The 21,496-nt window shown below is 39.8% G+C and overlaps 1 protein-coding gene across 2 annotated transcripts in view; it reads left to right on the top strand.

The window, feature by feature from the left end:
• LOC136002554 (amine oxidase [flavin-containing] B-like) overlaps positions 1–21,496 on the top strand; it is a 53,940-nt gene that overhangs the window by 11,809 nt on the left and 20,635 nt on the right. For both annotated transcript variants that reach the window (XM_065657720.1, XM_065657712.1), the window contains exons 2-5: positions 7,369–7,463; positions 8,227–8,364; positions 19,094–19,198; positions 19,932–20,023. In XM_065657720.1, the coding sequence (XP_065513792.1) occupies positions 7,369–7,463; positions 8,227–8,364; positions 19,094–19,198; positions 19,932–20,023 (430 nt within the window). The remainder of the gene's footprint in view (positions 1–7,368; positions 7,464–8,226; positions 8,365–19,093; positions 19,199–19,931; positions 20,024–21,496) is intronic.

The following is a 21,496-nucleotide window of genomic DNA, read 5'->3' as shown; positions in this document are numbered from 1 at the left end:
TAGATGTGGCTGAACAGTTTGAGAGCAAGGAAAAAGTCCTCAAGAAACTCAGCAGTTTGGGCTTTATTTAAAAGGTAATTACAGCAGCCCTTTGGCTCTGAGCTGGTTGCCTGGAGGATGACTGGGTGTGCAGCTGCCACACTGCAAATAAATACACTGGGGAAAACCAGGTGTTAGCCCCTGCTTCAACACGTGTTGTCAAGGGGGATGCTGTCAGCAATTAACCAAGCCAGTGCAGAGCTTGTTCACAGATGTATATCCAAGTTGTGGAGGCACAACAAAGGTAAAAATCAGCTCCTTGTCTCTTGTAAATCTTGGATGTTTCTAACCTATGTGTACAGCCAATGTTTGTATGCGAGTCTCAAGTGCCTGGCATCTGTTACAAATGTTAAAACCACCATGGACAGTACTTTGTAAACATATCTTTGGTGTTAAGATAAATAAATAAAGAGGAGGAGAGACAAATATCAGTCAATTTCATGAATCTGAGGAAATCCAGGTGTGAGACATGGAAGTTCTGCAGTAAGACCTGCAAGTAAGTACAGTACCAGGATGATGGCAGCATTTTGTTCTGTTCAACTTACAGTTTTGGTCAGAGAGAGACATTTTAAAGTTTATAAAGTAAATGAATTTTTGACAGCCACCTTAGAAGCTATTAAGTGAATGCCAGTGTCTTAGAGGCTCTTTCTTTGCCCTCTACATGAATTTACATTTAAAATTTGTAGATGATGTTTATAATTGCATATATGAGATAAAAGGGTTTTTTTGTCGTTCTTAAAAGGGAGACAATAAACTTAGGGGAATATGATAAAGTGGTGAATAATAGAGAAGGTACATCAGGACCTGTGGGAATGCCTTCAGAAGTAAACATTATTTTACAGCTTTATAATCTATCCTTCTCCAAGTTACCCACCCTGTCCCTTGCACACTGCCAGGGAATTGAGTGTAGCCTGAGCAAGAAATAAAATCTTGCTGATGGGCTTGCTATTGTGTATTGGTTCTCTAGCCAACCAGAGAATGAGAGAAGTATCCTATAAAAAATATGACTAAATGGAAGAAGATAGAGGTATAATTTAGAGATGTATTAGAGATGCAACTTACAATCATGTTCTTTCCTAGTAAAATTTTTGTGGAAATGCTAAGGTAAATGCTAAGGTAGTCCCGACACGTAGGAAGTCAAGGAAGGGAGCCAGGAGACCTGCGTGGTTAAACAGGGAACAGCTGGGCAAGCTCAAGTGGAAGAGGAGAGTTTACAGATCATGGAAGGAGGGGCTGGCCACTTGGGAAGAATATAAGGCTATTGTCAGAGGATGTAGGGAGGCAACTAGGAAAGCTAAGGCCTCCTTAGAATTAAACCTTGCGAGAGGGGTCAAGGACAACAGAAAGAGCTTCTTCAAATACATGGCAGACAAAACTTATACTAGAGGCAATGTAGGCCCACTGATGAATGAGGTGGGTGCCCTGGTGACAGAAGATACAGAGAAGGCAGAGTTACTGAATGCCTTCTTTGTCTCTGTCTACTCTGCTGGAGGCTGTCCTGAGGAGCCCCGTACCCCTGAGGCCCCAGAGGAAGGCAGGGCAACGGAGGAGTTTGCCTTCTTTGATGAGGACTGGGTTAGGGAGCAATTAAGCAATCTGGACATCCATAAATCCATGGGTCCAGATGGGTTGCACCCATGGGTGCTGAGAGAGCTGGCTGAACTCATTGCTAGGCCACTCTCCATCATCTTTGCTAAGTCTTGGGAAATGGGAGAGGTGCCTGAGGATTGGAGGAAAGCAAATGTCACTCCAGTCTTCAAAAAGGGCAAGAAGGAGGACCCGGGTAACTATAGACTAGTCAGCCTCACCTCCATCCCTGGAGAGCTGATGGAACAACTTATTCTTGGTGCCATCTCAAGGCATATCAAGGATAAGAGGGTCATTAGGGGCAGTCGACATGACTTCACCAAGCGGAAGTCGTGCTTGACCAACCTCATAGCCTTTTATGAAGACATAACGAGGTGGATAGATGATGGCAGAGCAGTGGATGTGGTCTATCTAGATTTCAGTAAAGCATTTGACACAGTCTCCCACATCATCCTTGCTGCTAAACTGAGGAAGTGTGGACTGGATGATCAGGTAGTGAGGTGGACTGCAAACTGGCTGAAGGAAAGAAACCAGAAGGTCATGGTCGATGGGGCGGAGTCTGGTTGGAGGCCTGTATCTAGTGGAGTGCCTCAAGGGTCAGTTCTGGGGCCAGTATTATTCAATATATTCATCAACGACTTGGATGAGGGAATTGAGTGTACTATCAGCAAGTTTTCTGATGACACCAAGCTGGGAGGAGTGGCTGACACGCCAGAAGGCCGTGCTGCCATCCAGCGAGACCTGGACAGGCTGGAGCGTTGGGCAGGGAAAAATTTAATGAAATACAACAAGGGCAAGTGTAGAGTCTTGCATCTGGGTAGGAACAACCCCAGGTTCCAGTATAAGTTGGGGAATGACCTGTTAGAGAGCAGTGTAGGGGAAAGGGACCTGGGGGTCCTGGTGGACAGCAGGATGACCATGAGCCAGCACTGTGCCCTTGTGGCCAAGAAGGCCAATGGCATCCTGGGGTGTATTAGAAGAGGGGTGGTTAGTAGGTCAAGAGAGGTTCTCCTGCCCCTCTACTCTGCCCTGGTGAGACCTCATCTGGAATATTGTGTCCAGTTCTTGGCCCCTCAGTTCCAGAAGGACAAGGAGCTGCTGGAGAAAGTCCAGTGCAGAGCCACAAAGCTGATTAGGGGAGTGGAGCATCTCCTTTACGAGGAAAGGCTGAGGGAGCTGGGGCTCTTTAGTTTGGAGAAGAGGAGACTGAGGGGTGACCTCATTCGTGTTTATAAATATATAAAGGGTGGGTGTCAGGAGGATGGAGCCAGGCTCTTCTCAGTGACAACCAATGGTAGGATGAGGGGCAATGAGTTCAAGCTGGAACACAGGAGGTTCCACTTAAATTTGAGAAGAAACTTCTTCACCGTGCGGGTGACAGAACACTGGAACAGGCTGCCCAGGGAGGTTGTGGAGTCTCCTTCTCTGGAAACATTCAACACCCGCCTGGGCACATTCCTGTGTAGCCTCATCTAGGTGTTCCTAATGGGGGGAGTGGGCTAGATGATCTTTCAAAGTCCCTTCCAATCCCTGACATTCTGTGATTCTGTGTGTGATTCTGTAAAAGAATATTTCTGTAAATTTGCTGATTTCAGGCAGAATCAGACTGGTGTTACAAAATTTCGATGAGTTTTTTATAAAATTACTTTGAATTTTTTTTTTGGTAGTCAGATGTATTATATTTGACTCTAGGGCCTCATTGTAGCCTGTAATACATGCAGTTCAGATGGAAAATGCAACTCTTGTCACATTCGTCAATCGAAACGTGAGTTTGGATTCTGCCCTAGCATAGAAATTTAAGATTTTTTTTCTTCTAAAAATTAATAATATCTGAATTAGTTGTTCTCTTAATGTAAGAAAGATTTTAATGCTAAGAAATGAGGTTATAACAAACCTGTTCAATGAAATGGTTCAATTTAAGATGTTTCACAGGTACAGAGATGTCAAACAGGAAAGAAATAAGTTGTCACTGAAGATTGAATAATTCTTGTGATTATTACATTTGAGTAAGATCCGTGTAAATGTGAAGTGCTACATGATGGAGAAATTATTTTTGTGGCTTGAACTTGCTTTATAAAATTCTGGGGGAGGCAATCTCTCACTGATATCTCTGAGTGGCTGCAGTTGGGTACTGGGTTGCCATGGTAACGGATGAAGGCTTGCACGATTAAACATCCTCTAAACATAAAGGTATTTTCTGTCTGGGGCTTCAAATAAGATTGATCATCTTGGCTTCTTTGTTGTTTACAGTAATTACCTGCCTATCGATTCTCTGAAAAGAGCTGCAGGTGCTGCTTAACCATACGTTTTCTGCTATATAGATGGCTCTCTGCCTCTTGGGGAAGGCTGACCTGCAATGGAAACTGGACTCAATTGCTGTCCTCTGCGAAGTGGTGATGAAAGTGGTTGAGCCCTTGTATTGCAATTCAGATCTGTGTCTTTTGAAATGCTCCTGGGGAGGTGTGAAAGGTGCAACTGGGTGACGAAACATTGTGGATGAAATGAGAGTAGCAACAGCATCAGTCCCATTTTTGGATGAACTTAACATTTGAATGTGGCTGTTTACCTCGCTTGTGAGCAACACGGACAGTGTTGAAGATCTACTTTTTGTTAGTGATGTGCAAAGGCGTGAGAGGTAAGGCAGAGGCAGTTCCGAAATGTGTGAAACTTGTGAAGGGTTAAACATCTCAAGAAGTTTATATCTTATATCATGTATGACAGATCTTTCCAGGCTTTCCTTCACAGACCTCCTGCATGCTCTGCTTGTGACAACTGGGGTATTAAGCACAGAGAGGCCACTTTGACTCTTGCCCAGAAAAGAGGTTTATAGGAGTTTCCTGCAGCAATTTTTAGTTTCTGAAATGCAAACCTCAACCTCATGCCCCAATATTCATGTGCTAGTATTCATTTCCATTTTAATATATTTTTGTTGCTGTTCCTGGCACCTTATCTGTCCTTGTATCACTTTGACTCGGAGCTCTCCCTCTGCAGCATCCAGTTCTCTTGCTGTTACTATAATAACAGTTCAAGACCCAGTTTGGGATCTTGAGTCCAGCTCCAGGGAACAGGTATGGGTTGATGTGACAGTACTGTGATTCCAAATGTGTGAGATACCAAAAATATCAACATTCCTGCCTGTCAATATTGCATTGTAACGTGGTGTCTGTGACAGCAGTCTTGCCTTATCCTGCATTATGCATGCCATGAGACCTAATCTGGTCCTTTGCTGTGCCATCTGACTCTCCTGAGCCTCTGCCTTCACTTCTTCCACGGATTTCCCCAGTTACATCTCCGTTAGTGATGAGGGAGTGGAGGAGCTAGAGGTTGGCTATGTTCCCTGCCTTTGTCAGCAATCATTTGCATAATTTCTCCAGCAAATATTGGACCAAAAGAGAGCTGTCATGCAGGTGAGAGAAGGGTGTGGATCACCAGCCTTGGAAAAGGAGTAAGTGGTCAGGTGGTGCTTAGTCTGGGAAGCCTATAGACTGCAACTTCCACTATGGAGTGAAGCCCCAAGGACACATCTTCCTCTATAGAGATCTGATCTGCTGGAGGATGGGCATGGGGCAGCAAGGTATTAAAGAGCCCAGTCTTCCCCTCCACACTGTTGGGTTTTTTTGCTTGTTTGTTTTTTGTATTTGTACCGGGAAAGAGTAAACTATTATCCATCTCTAACAGGTGTATCTGGGAATGTATGGAGAGAAAAAAAAAGGTAGCATGTGCCCCAAAATAAACAGTAGGGAGTAAATAGTGGGTAGGTGCAATAGCATGGATAAAAGGTGCGTAAGGAAACAAGGAGGTGGTATCTGGGCTGATGCCTGTGTGCGTCGACTGTGTTCCAGTTGAGTCTCGAGACCTATCTGTTCAGCTCTCGGGAATGAACTGCCTTTGTTCCCAGCTGTACTGAAATATTTATTCATTAGATTTTAATAAAGAAAGTAAAATTTTGTATTCCTTAATCAGTGTTGGTAACTGAATGTTATTAATGGATTAGTCAATACCTGTTAGCATGATAGGCCAACAGAAACCTGCAGTGACGACAGCCTTCAAGTTATGTATTCACTCTGCAAATTATTAATAACTACTATTGATCCTCACTCAACTGGTGAAATATTTGTATCTTTTGAAGCGCAACTTTTTTCTTTCTTTTTTTTTTTTTTTTCCTTCCCTTAACTGGTTAGCTATATTTATTTAGGAGTTTTGTTGTCTATTTTTTGCAAGTTTTTTGAAGGGGTGGTCTGTGTTTGCATACCATGACTGTTTTCTGTATTTTGTTCTTCTTTAGTATCCTCTAATATTTGTGAGTGTAGTCAAGGCCACTGATACAGCCAGATGTTTTTGCAATATAATTTCCTCAATAAGGAAGTGTGGAAAGACCTTTATCAGTGTCATTTCTGTTTTTCTCACTAACATGTATGTGAAAAGCCAAGATAAATAAGCCTATGAAGCTAGAAATAAAAGCAGGACAGTATGAACTTTTAATGGTAACATCTGCTGCTTTTCTTCAGAAAAAGTCAAATCCTTTAGATAGAAAGGTCTACACCATTGTCTCTCTTTTACAGATGAGGAAACAAAGAGCTTAAGTGATTTAACTAGCATAGTGCAACAGATTTACTGCAGTCCTGGGAACAGGACCTACTCCTAAGCCACTAGTTGGCAACCAGGATGTTCTGTAGCACCTCTAGTAGCTCTCATTAATACTCTTTCTCTATCCAGGGCTACTATATTTTCTTCATTATCATTTCATTCAGTCATGTCATGCTAGCTTGGGTCATCTCTTTTTCCTGTGAGTGCTTTTGCCATTTCTTCCATGGCTGCCTTATGCTTGGAACAATCTCCTTGGACTCCTCCTTCTCAAAAACCTGTACTAGGACACAGAGAGGAAACTGGTTGTCTTCTGATGGTGACAAGGCAGGGAGCCAGAAAGGATAGCTGAATTATGATGTATGAGTGTGGCCTCTAGCCTGGTCTGTGTTGAACTTTCTTCAACACATCCTACCAATTCAAGAGGATGATGCAACCCCCTAGAATATCTCTCTTGCCATCCCACTAGAAATTCACTCATGTGTCCAAAATAAGAACCTCCGTTTATACAAATCTCCGTTTATATGTGCCAACAGGAAAGGCAGAGGTGATCTTAAGTTTAGAGGTTGTGGGCTGTATTCCCTCTATGTTGTGCACCCTTTCTAGTTCCCTTCATTCCTATAGTGGTTCGATATACTTGCTGCAGGGTCTGGCACTAATATTTTCCTTTGTAATTATGAGGATTTATGGCATCAGAATTAAAATGAGATGTTCTCTCCTGTGTTCCCCCTTGTTCCCTTTCTTGGTGTCTCAGCTTCAAGAATTGAAAGGTGGAAATAAAAGTGTACGGAGAAAATGGATGAGGAATGAAACTTTTTTTTCTGGATACTTACCCATATTGCTTCTTTTTGTTGGCACACACAAGCACACACTCTTTGGAGTCAGACCACGTGTTCTTCAGGAGAAGACACCTGTGACCTGACTGTATGGGAACTTTGCTAATGTACTTTAAAATATTCAGAGCTGGAAAGCAGACACAACAGGTTTCATGAAAGCTTTTGAAATTCAGGACATTCCTCACCCTCCAGCAAAGTGTTTGAATGAAAAATTCAGTATTTGGATGTATACCTATTTTAGTGTTTAACATGTCAAGTCACAAAAGCCGTAGGGTGCACATACAGAAGTATCCTTTATATTGTTTTTCTTTTTATTTTTTAGGTCTCTCAGCAGCCAAACTGCTGACTGAGTCAGGCTTGAATGTGGTGTTGCTTGAAGCCAATGACAGAGTTGGTGGAAGAACTTTCACCGTAAGGGTAATTATCTTCAAACTCATCTATACTACATATAAATACATATAGTATATACTATACATATGTATAATTATACATATATTTCTAGAGCACTAGCAGGTGGGAAATTTCCTGATATTGTACTAGAAAGAGTAGGGAAAGACTGGCATGATGCCGGGGAGGGAATATTTCTGTGTGATCTGCAGTCGCTGGAGTCATCAGTTCTTTCCTCCAGCAAGGAGAACATGATTAGCTATGCTGTGAACTATGCTGTGAAGAGCTTTGAGCTGAACCATAACAAGTGCCGTGAGGAGACATGGAGGCTGGAGGAATGGCAGGGGTGGCTGGGAACTAGAACCAGCATGTCTCCCTTCACTGCTTTACCTTCTGCCCTACTTCGACTCTGGAGACCCTGTCCCAGTCTGCTCACTAGAAAATCTTACCTGTGCGACTTCCTAGTACAGTCTGTTTTGAACTAGTCATTGGGGAGATGCCTGACTGAGCAAGAGCTGCACAGATGTCTCTGACTCTGTCCTTCTTTCTCTGCCTGGTTATGAACTCCTTATCTGAGATTCTCGGTAATCACCACACCAGAACTCTACCAAATAACTGAAGTTTTCCATGGGAAGAGGAATCTTGGTCAAAATGCTCTGGGAGTGTTTCACTTAAAGAATTCCTCTGGGTTGCTCTTTTAAGTTGCATGCTGTTTACAAAAGGCTTATATTTTTTTAATATATATCTTTTTTCTTTTTCTTTCCCCCTTTGTGTGTTGTGTGTGATAAACTAGAATAAGCATGTTAAATATGTGGACCTTGGAGGAGCTTATGTGGGGCCAACACAAAATCGTCTCTTGCGGTTATCTAAAGAGTTAGGAATAGAGACATATAAAGTGAATGAAGTTGAGCACCTGATACACCATGTCAAGGTAAGATGCTCTCAAACATGCTGCTATAGACAGGCAAGTTGTAGTGATCTCATCTCTCATTGCTACAGTGGAATATACCTGTTTAAGTATGCATCATCTGAGTTTCTCGGAAAAAAATAAATACGTTGGTAATGAAGAACTCATCCAAATGACTATATATGCATGCACATATACATATGTATCCTGTAGACAGATCCTGTTAGCTGATACCTTGGTTCAGGTCTAAGCTTTTAGTTAAAAGCTCTCAAAAAGCTTAATTGGTTATGAGCAGTACAACTGTGACTGTTCTGTACAGATCATTTCTCATGTACACTGCCCAAGGTGTCTGAAAGTCCCTGTCAGAAGTCCTAGAAGTATCTTCAGTCATGGTGAAAGTTTCTCAGGATGGGCTACCTAAACCAGTGGCAATTATTAATATTGTCCTGACTGAAAGAATTGCAAGAGATTAAGTCTAATTTTGCTGATGGGGAAACTAACATGCAGAGTAGCAAAAGGCATTGTAACAGTAATTGCAAAAGGTTCTAGGAGTCAAACATTCTTGTGGAGGCAGATCTAAACAATCTGTTAAAAATCTGAAACAGGGCAGCCATGTTAAAAAGCTGTTAAAAGGCCCACATATTCTCGGTATTTGTACTATGCTTTCTCCAAAAGAGCATCCTTTCTACTTTCCTAATATAGAGCACTGTTGCACTCCCACAGAAGGGAAAATTTCTATGTTAGTCCTGAGGAAATTAACATTGCGTTTCATTATACGCTTATGAAAAGCCATTGTGCAATTACTGGTAAAATATTTGCCAGATAGTAGCTGGCGTTTGATCGAAGGTTAAAGAAAACATTGACAGATTTAAAAACAGCAGTAGAGAAAAGGTGGTCTGCCATATGTTTTCTAATATTTTTCCCATACAATTGTTATAAGAAAGAAGTGTGTACTCAAAGTGGTTTGCTATGGTAACTGTCCACAATTGCTTCTGCTCTGGTAGAACTGATGAGAAAAATATTATCATAGCTGAAGAACTACTTGCAGTTGAAGAATTGGAAGATGAACAGTACATAGTAATCCTATGTATTATTTTGTGGCCAGATCAGTGTAATAATCTTCAGCCTTTTGTATTTCAGGTAACTGTAATACATTCCATACAGATCTCTTGCTTTCAGCCATGTGGCTTGCCCATGCGTTCCCTGAAAATGGACAGTGTTCTTGTGTGCTCCCTGAAATTTAAATAGTACTCTCAAGTCGTATCTTGCAGATCGGATTCCAAAATATACAAAGGTCTGTTGCCCCACATGAATTTGAATTTGCCTGCTGACTTAAACTTTGGGACTGTGGCCAAGTGTCATCAAATTCTGGACCACAAAATCCTCTCTGAACCCAGACAGGCAATACGACCTAAAGATTTTAATTCTCCTTTTGCTATACAACCAGGCATCACAGTGCAACTTGTAAAATCAGCGGCTGTTTTTACGTATACCCAAAGGCAAAATCAAGCCTTTCATAGCTAATTAAATTCATTTTAGAGGCTTTTTAATGCAAGTAATATATGCAGTTTCTTTGTACTACAAAATGAAAAGAATGCATTTTGTTGATCTCTGGGTGGGTCTTTGCTAATTAGGATTTACCAACTTGATTGCATTGTGTGGTTTTTTTCCTGTTTAATCTTTTTTAATGTCATGTTCTATTGTGAGATTATTTTTGGTCTCACTTATATTGTGTGCCGTATCTTTAGAGAAACTCCAAATTTTATTTCTTGCCCTACTTTTTTTTTCATTCCCTCTACTTGTTAAGCAGCCTTTTTCATGGTGTTTGAAAGGAGATTAGTATGCTCTTTTCATTTGTGTAAATACTGGTTCATCAGCCTTAGTGAGAAAATTAGCATAGCTCTGCCAGTAGTATTTGGTAGGCAAATTGCTGTCTGAACACCATTGCTTTTCAATAGCATAAGTGAAGTTAGATTCATAAATCCAGATTTAAGAAGCAAAAGCAGAACTATATGAGAAGTCATCATCTCCTAACAGTGCTACCATTGGACTGGCAAGCAGATGTAAAACATTTCTTACAACTTTTTTTCTTAAAACTTTTCCTTAGCTGCCCAAGAGAGGATTCAGGGCCCTACCTTAGATAGGTAGATTTGCAGGTTTTGATTGGTGGTGTTCATTTTCCTTACCAAAATGACAGCTTTTATCTTAGAAAAACAAACCAAAGTACAGGTACTCCAGGCAATTTTTACCTTTGTCATGTAACAGTCCCTGGAAATAAATGTTGAAATACGAAAACATGTCAATTATTGTGAGGGTTTAATTATCAACATATTTTCTTGATTAATTCAAATTGCACTTTTGTGCAGTCCCAATAGCCACATAAATTTCTTGTATTTTAAACCAAAAATTAATCAGATGTTATCAAATGTAACACAGGTTCCTTTGCTAAGTAAGATAACTGTGGAGCTGGTTTACTCTGCTACCCTAAATCTGTGTAAAGAAACATTTCTTCATATGGCTGCTTTGCCAGATAATTCTTTTAGAACTTGATTCCTTCATATACAGTCAGGATGATCTACCCTTTGTCCTGCTGTGGTGCCAGCTGAACACTCTCTGGTCTTCTGGTCCCGTTTTCACTGATGGAGTTCTTGCATGAAAACCTGGCAACATAAAGACTCCTCTTACTGGCCACAATAGACCAATAAAGCTTGTTTCTCAAAATCTAGTCACTAGCCTGTGGTAGATCCCCACACTGCCATTGATGCTCCTTGTCAGTTTTTTCCCAGATTTTTTTTCCACCAGAACTTTCCATGGGTTCCTGGAAACTCCTCAGATTATAGCATGGTTGCTACAAAGTGGTAGTGACATTTATTCCTTTTAATCTCTGTGTTGTCTCAGTGCAGAGTGTGGCTGGTGCTAACAGCTGGCTTAGGTAGCTGGCTATTTTGACACCCGAAACGTTCCTCCTGTGGTGGCAATCGAGGGAAGTCCTGCTAATTGTTTCCTCAGCACCAAAAGGCAGGCTTGGCATTTCGCGCATCCAGGGAGGCCTTTCAGGTTAAAATACTGGGTGAAACATGCAGCATCCCCTCCCTGCTCACCGGACAGGCTCTTGACAGTGAGTTGCTGACTACTTCATTACCTCAGTTAAGTTCCCTGTAAAAGAATGGAGTTTTCTCATACCCATTCTTCTGCCAGCAGCACTGGCTAGAGGCGTGCAAATGCGTGTTGTGCACTCTTCAAGTTTAGCACAACTGTCACATGCAATTGGTGTCCCTGGGGAGAATCCTGATGTGAATCCAGTCTGCAGCACATCACTGAAGGTGAATATTTAGTCTTATGCACACAATACTTTTCACTAGGACCACAGATCTGAACTATTGTTAGCTGTTTACATACTTATCTACAGGAGATCTGCAGAAAAAAAAAAAATTACAGCCCTCTTGGGTGTCATTCATTTTCAGGACTATTGTACTTATTAAAACGCAGTTTGCTGTGGTCTTGTTCATGAATAAAAAATGTGATGATCCAGTTGTCTTGGGATTTAATTAGCAGCTTGAGAAGTTACTGCTGTATCAAAAGTTATAGAATTTAGTGGTGTTTCTTCTGTGATATCAGTGATATATGCACTGAAGCTAAGCAATATGATTTGTTTAAGCTTTTGACCTGCTTCTCTGCGAATCTAAGGGCAGTATCTCCTTGCATTGTCTGTAGTATGTAGTGTAACAGCTTAAATGGATTTTTGAAAGACTAGATAAAACTGCTTTCATTCTTCTTTCTGTATCTTAATTAGAACACAGTCAGAGAATGAAAAGTCCGTGAGGCTCTCAGTTGCCATCAATTTAAGCGAGGCAAAATGGCATCACATCTTTTGTGTTTTCCCTTTCTTGCTGACAATTTGTAAGTGAGAACTTGGGGAACTGAGAAGAATACATCTGAATCTTTAAGAAGCTAGGCATCTGGTGCCTTGAAAATTCAAAGATGCTTAAATTACTACAGGGCTTTGGTAGTTTCATGTGTCATTACTGCAGTGCAGATCTATGTTATTTTGACTCTTTACTGCATAAAAGGATGCAGGCATTCCTGTCACAAGATGCTATGTCATTAATCGCACTCACTGGTAGCCTCAAAAGTGAGTCTGAGGATGGAATAGGCTGCAGTTGGTGAAAGCATCTTCCAGAGTCCCACAGGGGATATCCCCCAGGCTGGGAAGGAAGAGCAGTAGTTGGCAGGAGTATGGGAAAGGCCGGTCTTGTTTCAGTCTCATTAGACCTGCGCTGTAAATAAAGGGTCATCTTCGCTTTTTTGTGCCAGACACCTGGCAGTAATTGCAAGTATGAAGTTTGTAATTAGGTCTTTTTAATTAGAAGATGGATAATATTTGTATTACAGCAGCCTAAAAGAAGAGGGATTATGTACAGCAAATCTGCAAATTGATCTTTGTCAAAGGGAACTGTAAAGAAAGCTCTCGCAAGGGAAGTTTATTGATCAGGAAAATTGACTGACAGCTGTGACCTAATAGTAGAATGAGGATGAAAGTAGTAAGAAAAATGAGCTGGAAATAAAGTATGTATTTCTTAATGATATTGAAATGGAAAGAAACTGCCTCAGTCTTAGCCCTTCCAGACCCTTTGGTCTGTTCCCTAGGGGATAAAGAAAAGGAGCTGTGCTCCCACCTAGCTTATTTAACGCAGGCTGCTGGGAGAAAAGCTTCCATTGCATCCAATTGTAAGAACCAATTTTTGTTTCCCTTGAGAAATTGATTGAGGTCTACAGAAAAAGAGAGGAATGTATATTTCATACAGAAACAGCTGGCTGAGCATATTGGGTTTCACATACTTGTAACATTTTATGTAAAGTCTCTTTTTTTTTAATGTAAGAAATGTAATAACCTGGAGTATCTCAGAAATAAAACTAGTGAGCCCACCATTATCTTTTTCTTTAAAGATAGTGTTTTAGTTGTGAGAGAGTGTGTGTGCCCTCTCTGCTTGGTTATGTTATCTGGGAGCAGAGGTCATTTGGCGGCTTTCTCCTAGATGAAACTCCTCTTCTTTTTTTTCTCCTGTTTTCATTTATTTTTGCCCATTTATCTGCTTTTGGGAGGGGAAGGAGGGATATTTTAAGACTAATTCTAGAAATACAGAGAAGTTTTCTATTAATTTTTTTGTTCACTTTGTTGGCAGGTTTAATTCAGGTGTTGAAAGCCACATACAGGCCCAGTTTCAAAGAATATTTAGAAATTAAGTCCCTATAAATCTGTGTTTCATAAGACACCTGAATGCTTTTTGTAAAAGTGATTCTTTATGTCTGAAAACAAAAAATCCTGTTCTAGTACGAAGGAGACGTAGTCAACTCTTTTCTAAGATGATTGGAACAAATAGTTATAGTCATTTTTAAATTCAAAGCAGAACCTCTGTTTCCCTTTTAAAATCACTTCAGTGTTGGTTTTTTTAATTTTTTTTTCCCTCATTCTGCCTTTTTCAGATAAGATAAGTATTCCAGCCATTGTATGATTGATGTTGTGACAAAGTGAAGATGGACTTTATTTCTATAATACGGCAGAAAAAAATTGTTCCCAGTTAGCTCCATTCCTTTTCAGGATGCCTGTTTTAAGACAATGTTTCTGGCTACGCTACACTTAAAATGGAATTATTTTACTGACCAAATTTCACAAAACACTCTGACATCCACAGCTCATGATCTCATATTAGATATTGAAACATATTTAGAGAATATTTTAGCATGTCTTACTATTGTGGCTTTGCACCATTAGTTATCCAGATTTGCTTGTTCTGCATTTATATTTTCTAACCTATATATCTTTTTACCTTTCGGATATCTGTCAGTATAGTAACCAGATGAATATATGAGCTCCTGAACAGTATCTCAATGAAAGGAACTTCAGTGAAGCCCAACGGTGTTACAGTTTTCTAAGTAGGCCTGTGTATCTTTCTCAGGAGCTGGAGATACCACTTGGTCCAGCTAGTTGCTGTGTTTTATTGAGAATTATGATTACACATATTGTTAAATGCTATGGATTAAAAACAAAACAACAACCAAAAAAATCAACCAAAAAAACCCCAAACAAACCAAACCCCAAAGCAAAAGTGTAATTTTCCAGATGGCAATAGATGGGGAACTAAGGATCTGAGACAGGTACTGAGTTACAGCCTGAAGTGATGCTTTTCTGTTTCTCATTTTCCTTCTCACAACTTTGCATCTTCCTGTTTCTGTTCTTCATCCGAATGACGTTACTAGGATTTTAAGCTGAGAGAACAAGGTGTATGTGATGTACCAGTGCTGTGAATCAGCAGAGGGCACTACATGCCTGTAAACCTATGTGACTATGTGTACAAGATGTTTATACCATGCTATAAAAAAATGCATGGATCATTGGCACCAGGGGCTTCAATTCACAGCACTGCATCCCACCTGGGCACAACCTGGGTACATAATGTTTAGGGGAGCCTGAAGTTGTCTTGCACCTGCAAAAGCAGACTTTCTCCTGGGATCCTGCTCTGCATTGAGATGCTGATGATATTTCCTGGCAAAGCGTGTCCTTTCTCAGCTAACCAGCAAAATGCGTGGAATCCAGTCCCTATGTCCCCCAGCTGTTGGGGCTGATATTCAAGGGGCTGCTGATATTCAGTTGCTATGCTGTGGGGTTTTTTTTCCCCCTATAATAACCCACTGTTTACCTATTTGACCTGAAACATGGCTGATGTATGCAGAAAGTTTATTTCTGTACTACTTACATTACATGGGTCCAGTGTAACTAAGCCAAACCTTGGTTGACATGAAACAGATGGATGAGAAAATCTATTGGGAATTGTAATATTTGTGTCAAACACTGGATTTCTCATTTCCCAGTTTGTTTATTCCTGAGACAGCTGGGTTGCATGAATCTTCTCCCTGCAGTTTCAGTTTTTTCAGTATGCATTAACCCATAGTGCAGCAATAGCCTTTGTGAGCAGCAAAGCAGCAAATGACCCACACAATAGCAGGTAGATCTGCAGCTGCTGATGCTGCTGTTCTGCTTTTTGAAGCATTGCGAGTGGCATCATGAAAGTTTCTAAAAAATATATATGCCTATATTAAATAGTACTAAGCCCTAAAAAAAAAAAAAAACCAAACCAAAACCCCCAAAAATCTTCTGAGCATTATAGTACTGGTGTTGAAATATTAGGTCAAATGATCAGAAGGGGTAGCTATTATTGCTGTCTTTATACTGCTCTCATTTAGGTATAAAAAATATTTGAAAAGGAAATGTTTTGTGCATCTTGAAGCGTAGTTTTCATCTCTGTCTTGTTTTTATTTAGAGGTTATACAGCACCAGGAGGTGTGGAGAATGCTATTCCCAGCAATAAAATAGAAACAGGAAAATTTTGCCTAAATATCAATAAGGTTATTGTTTTTGCAAAAGTCCAAATTCAACAGAAGTAGAGCTGAAATGTTTCAGTTTGTTGGAGACGACTCAGAGATATGTGTAGTCTTTCTCTGGTGCTGCTATTTTTGTTTCCATGTAGAGCTTAGTCTTGCAGTTTCTTCTCAAACAAAATTCTGATTGACAGCTCCTGGAGTTTTGCCTGTGTAGGAAATAAGGATGGGGCCTCAGGTAATGTCTTAGGAGCTCTTGAAAGTAATTTTCACAGGAGACTCCATCACTTTTATGATTGTTTTTATTTTTCCACATTGAAGTTTCTTCTTGTGCTTGATGAGACTTGTCACCCCAGATTTCTGCACAAGAGACATACCCAAGATTTCCCTTTCAGCAGTTCAAATGCAGTGAAATAGAAGAATACTAAATATATATATACATATATATAGTGTGTGTGTTTCTTAGCTGTGTGCTCATGAGGAAGCACCACAGGGAATTCATAAGACTTGAGTTAACTCAGAGGGGATAACTCAGTTAGGATTGCCTCTGGCAGAGCAGGAAGCTCAGAACAAAATCAATAATTGGAATAACCCATTCTGATGCTGTCCTGGTTTCCTTGAGCACAGCAGTATATGTGTTTCACAAATCTTTATCTGGGAAATGCTAGGTACTTAGAACCAAACTGAAGTGCTCTGTCTTTAGAATACCTGTACAGTATTTGCACTAGTGAAGGCTGGCTCCAGCATTCAGAAGAAGGCACAGTAAAACTGACTTTGTCGCCATAGGAGTTAGTTATGGGATTTTAGTGTGTCCAGAAAAGCTAAAAAGTGATTACTAATATGGTTCAGATGTTACTAGCTGGGACAGAAAGGTACTCAGTCTAAGAGCTTTTGCTGCTCTTTCATAGCCCTTTGGCAGCAGAATATGAAGGCGTGCCCCAGTCCAAATTAATTTCATGTTAAGAGATTCCATATAGTACTCTCATGTCTCTGTCGGGACCAAATGCTTCTGATGAAACAAACTCTCTGAGTTAATCTCCATCTACAGGTATATGTTTTTCTGATTCCATATTAATGTATTTTCAGATGGTTGAGCATAAGAGCTGTAGAAATGCACATTTGTTCCATGCTGAATGGAAAAAAACAAAACAAAACAAAACCCAAAGCAAACACAAACCTCCATTTTCTGCAGTATTTGTGAATATGTGTTGTAATGTACATTCTTAAATCGGAAATGCTAAGTTTTCAACCTTGGTACCTCTGGCTCATGAAGTGACTGGAGATCTACTCTGGCTACAACAAAACTTCCGATTGAAAACTTTCAAAAAATTGATGTTTTGGCAGTTTGCAAACCATAATCTCTCCCCAAAAGCACTGCAAAATGAAACTGCTGTTTTGCAACTACTTCTATATATGTCCATGTACCAAAGAAATAATTCCTTTCCTCCCATACTTTGCTTTCTTCCTAACATTCATTACCTAGGTGTTTCTGATAAGGATTCCATTAGAGTCCTGTGTCTGTACAAAGACAAGGTGAAAAAGCAGTTTCTTCTTCATTTTCTCTAACCTGTTAAGGGTTCTTTGTAAACTAATATTCTCTTATTCTTATCCTTACATTGGATTTTTGGCCTTACTGCTTTCTAACTATATCTCCCTTTGAATTAGAAATCTTCAAATTTATTTGCCAGCATTTTTCAAGATTATATTTAATTTTGTTGTTTCTAGACCAAGTTTTGAGTCTTTCAGGATTGCTTTGTACCCTTTTATTGTCTCTTCTGGTGCTTACAAATACCTGCAGATTTGAATAATGTGCTTTTTGTTCCTTCTTTCACATTATTAATAAAGAAACTAAATCAAATCAAGCCTGACACTTATTTGAGTAAGTGGTCTTCAGATAATTCTCATCAACAAGACACAGTGTTGTTGTTACCTGGTTCTAAATATTAAATCTTGATGCATTATTTCTTTTGAAGCCAGTGTAAATATCTTGGTTTTACTGCTGGGTTGGTGTGGCATTGCATCAAATATCTATTAGAAGTTAGTACTTCTATGGATTGACATTCATGCTGATACAGTGCCAACTTAAATACATAATGTAATATAAGCTTTGAAAAATCAGCTGTGGCACACAATATGGCCTTTATCGTTTATCTGTTTTATGGAGTCCAAAATGCATTGTGAAAAAAATAATGACTACATAATGCTAATGAGCATTTCTTTATGAATTTTTAAAGCTGTTATGCTTCCATCCATATAGTCAGCCAGGGAAATCCTATACAAATAAAATAGCTCTACAAATTACCTGTCTTCCACTCTTAATTCACCTAGACTTTCTGAATATCTAGTAGTGGATATGTAGATATATAAAATTTAACTATTAAACGGATAATGATGTAACTGGGACATTTGTATTGGCCACACTATCCCTCTATGGAATTTGTGGCCAGAGGTGTTGGATTGGAAGAATGAGTCATTATTAGTAAATGCTACATTTTCTGTAGGGCTGAGGATTTTTAGGTTAGCTGAAACCAGGTTTTTTCCAGGAAGGTCTCTGAGCTATGATTTTAGTGTATAATAAATCTCATCACAGCTGCTTTTGTCTGATTTTGAAAGGAAAGAAAATAAAACACCCCCCCGCTGAAAAAAAACCCAACCAAACCACACCCCACCAAATACAATTAACAGTTCAGTCTTTTAATGAACATTTAGGAGAAAAAAATGTAACATGTTTCTCTTTTGCAATAACAAATAGCCATTTTTTCATCTCAGTTGAACAATGCTGTTCCATCTCATTTTTTTTGGTCTGATCTTTGTGACTCGACTACAAGATATTAGTTTTTGTTGCCCAGAAGTGGCCAATATAAAGCTTTGAAGATACAAGGCAGCATCAGTTCTGCACACAACAGACTTAATTCAACTATGTATCAAACTTAAGTTGCACATGTGGAATAATGGGACCACAGAATGGTTGAGGTTGGACAGGACTTCTAGAGATCATCTTGTCCAACCCTCCTGCTCCAGCAGGGCCACCCGGAGCATATTGCCCAGGACCATGTCCAGGTGGTTTTTTATTATCTCCAAAGATGGAGACTCCACAACCTCTCTGACCAACCTGTGCCACTGCTGTCACTCTCACAGTGAAAAAATGTTTCCTTACATTCAGATGGAAGCTCCTGTGTTTCATTTTGTGCCCTCTGCCTCTTGTTCTATGTATACACACAGACATGACCTGTTGGAAGCTGTTATATGTATTGATTAAACTTGTGCTTTCTTCCAGTGAACACTTAACCATTTGGTGCAGCTACCCACACATAGAAGCCATGATTATGGTTGTATTTAGTTTTTATGATGTTTCTGTTTGTTTTTCATCTTTTAGGGTAAGTCTTACCCCTTTAAAGGTCCGTTCCCTCCTATGTGGAATCCATTGGCCTACCTGGACTACAATAACCTTTGGAGGACCATGGATGAAATGGGAAAGGAGGTATGGCATGAGGAATTGCAGCTGTCTCAGCTCAGCTTTGTCTCCATGAGGGTCAGAGTGAAGATGGGACTAGGATGCAGATAGGCCATGTTGCTCTAGCTTGAACAAACCTGGTAGTGGAAGAGCAGCATCTTGCCACGCATTTTGGTACGTGGTCAGAGTACATGTTATAGGTGGCATCTGGGCAAGCTTTTCTGAAGGATGTGCCACTCAGGCTGTCTGCAGTCATACCTTTGTTTTTTTCTGGATATATGAACATGAGGGTTTATGCCTGTGATATTTAGCACTTTGCCTGATGATTGGGTAAGTAATATTTTAAGAGACTTGTAGACCTCAAACATATGCCCTTCTCCACTCTCAAATTCAGCTCAGCCATTTTAATTTGTTACCAGTAGTGTATGTTTTCCATCAACTGACTTTGAGAAAAGGCTGCTGTTACTTGCATAGATGAATGGGAGAGATATGTAATAACTCAGAGACATTTCCCAGCATTGTGCTTTGCCTTTCTAGGCAAAGTTCTTAACTCTAAAATTGTTCTTAAATTAAAAAAAAAAAACAAACTTAAACAACAAAAAACTTTTAGCGTCCTCTGTCAGGTTCACTGTATTACCTGCTAGGAATTTGCAGGCTGAATTACCATGTAAAGATGAGATTGATTGTGATTGGTTGTGTTTGTTGACTCTTTCTTATGCCATTCATTCATTTGCTGATGAATGTCCTTTTTGGCCCTTAGATTCCCAGTGAAGCACCATGGAAAGCTCCACATGCAGAAGAATGGGACAAAATGACTATGAAAGATTTCATAGATAAAACTTGCTGGACGAAGTAAGAAACTCCTTAATACAAAATATAATACCTTATATTTATGTATCTTAGAGCTCCAAATATCTGTTACTGCTTTGCAAACAGATGTAACTACCACTAGAATATAGCGTTTTTAAAGAAATGGAGTCAGAAAATCTTATAATAATGGACCACACCACCTGTCAGCACACACACAATGTGTTCTGTTATATTTCCATGACATTTTAGATTAAAATAAAGATTAAAGGAAAATGTATTTGGGGAGAGTTACTTCTGCAGACATAGGTAGTACCTTCGTCTCTTATATGCACTTTTCCTCTCTTTATGGTGTGTTTAACTTCTAAGAGAAAAATGGTCTGGCTACAGCAGGTTTTTGAATAAAACTTTTGATGGAACAACACACATTTATTCTCTTCTGGACCAGATGATTTTGCTGAAGTGCTATAAAAATAACATTTGTCTCGAAACAGCACTAAATCACTTGAACACCCACCACTCTATTGTTTAACTGCTGCACTACATACCTCTCAGGGAAACTGAAAATGCTTCCTGTTTTTATGTATACATCAAAGCAATTTTTCTTTACTTGCCATTCAACAACAGGTTGATTGGTTTTCTTTGCACTGAAGTAAAAAAAAAAAATAATCTGCCTCGCTGTAAAGAAGATGGATTTCTACAGCAACCTCTTTAGAATTGCGAAGCACCCAACACTAGTGCAGAATCCTGCCAGCACCCACTCAAGCTGACACTGTCATTGACAGGGGCATTTTTACGGCTTCAGCCAGCCTCTAGAGAGCAACAGGATCATTGTTAATGGACAGTAGACTCTTGTCCAAAAACTTTTCATCTTCTGGTTATTTTGCTTTAACAAGAGTGACAATTGCGCAAAAAGCATATAGAAAGACTTTCTCATTTGTATCACCATCCCTATCCAGTAAAACCAAAGAGAAACATATGCTGCTGGTTCTGCTGGCCACCTGAACCTCTGATTGGTAAGGAGCTGTACAAGTTAGCAAAATACCATGCACCAGTCAATAGCTCACATGACGGCAGTCATATTATTTCAAACTCTGATGGAACAAGACTTGACATTTTACCTGAATATTGGTATAGCTGTCAGCCTCCCTTAATTCCAAGATGCTTTTGAGATTTTATATGTGCATCTCAGCTTGATTTGCCCAATTTGTTCAAGACTTAGATAACATGCTGTAGAAACTTCCCACCCTGGAAGGTAATGATCCAGAAGGGTAATCTTCTGCTATTTCCTCTCATCTAACAGACTGTACAGATTTGCTTTTGGCTAGAGTTGCATGCTGGAAGTACCCTGAGTGCTCTTGGTTGAAATCATACAGCAATTTCCAGGTAAAACACCAGGAGAAAATGGGGAATTGAAATGCAATGGGAGAAGGCAGCAGAAACCAGAATTTAATCACCATATAGTAACTTCTGCTTATGAAATATTAATGCATCTACTAATACATATAATAATTCTCC

The sequence above is a fragment of the Caloenas nicobarica genome, chromosome 1, assembly GCF_036013445.1.
Source record: "Caloenas nicobarica isolate bCalNic1 chromosome 1, bCalNic1.hap1, whole genome shotgun sequence".
NCBI classification, from domain to species: Eukaryota; Metazoa; Chordata; class Aves; order Columbiformes; family Columbidae; genus Caloenas; species Caloenas nicobarica.
The sequence above is the reverse complement of the archived record's forward strand: the minus strand, read 5'-3'. Positions and strand labels throughout refer to the sequence as shown.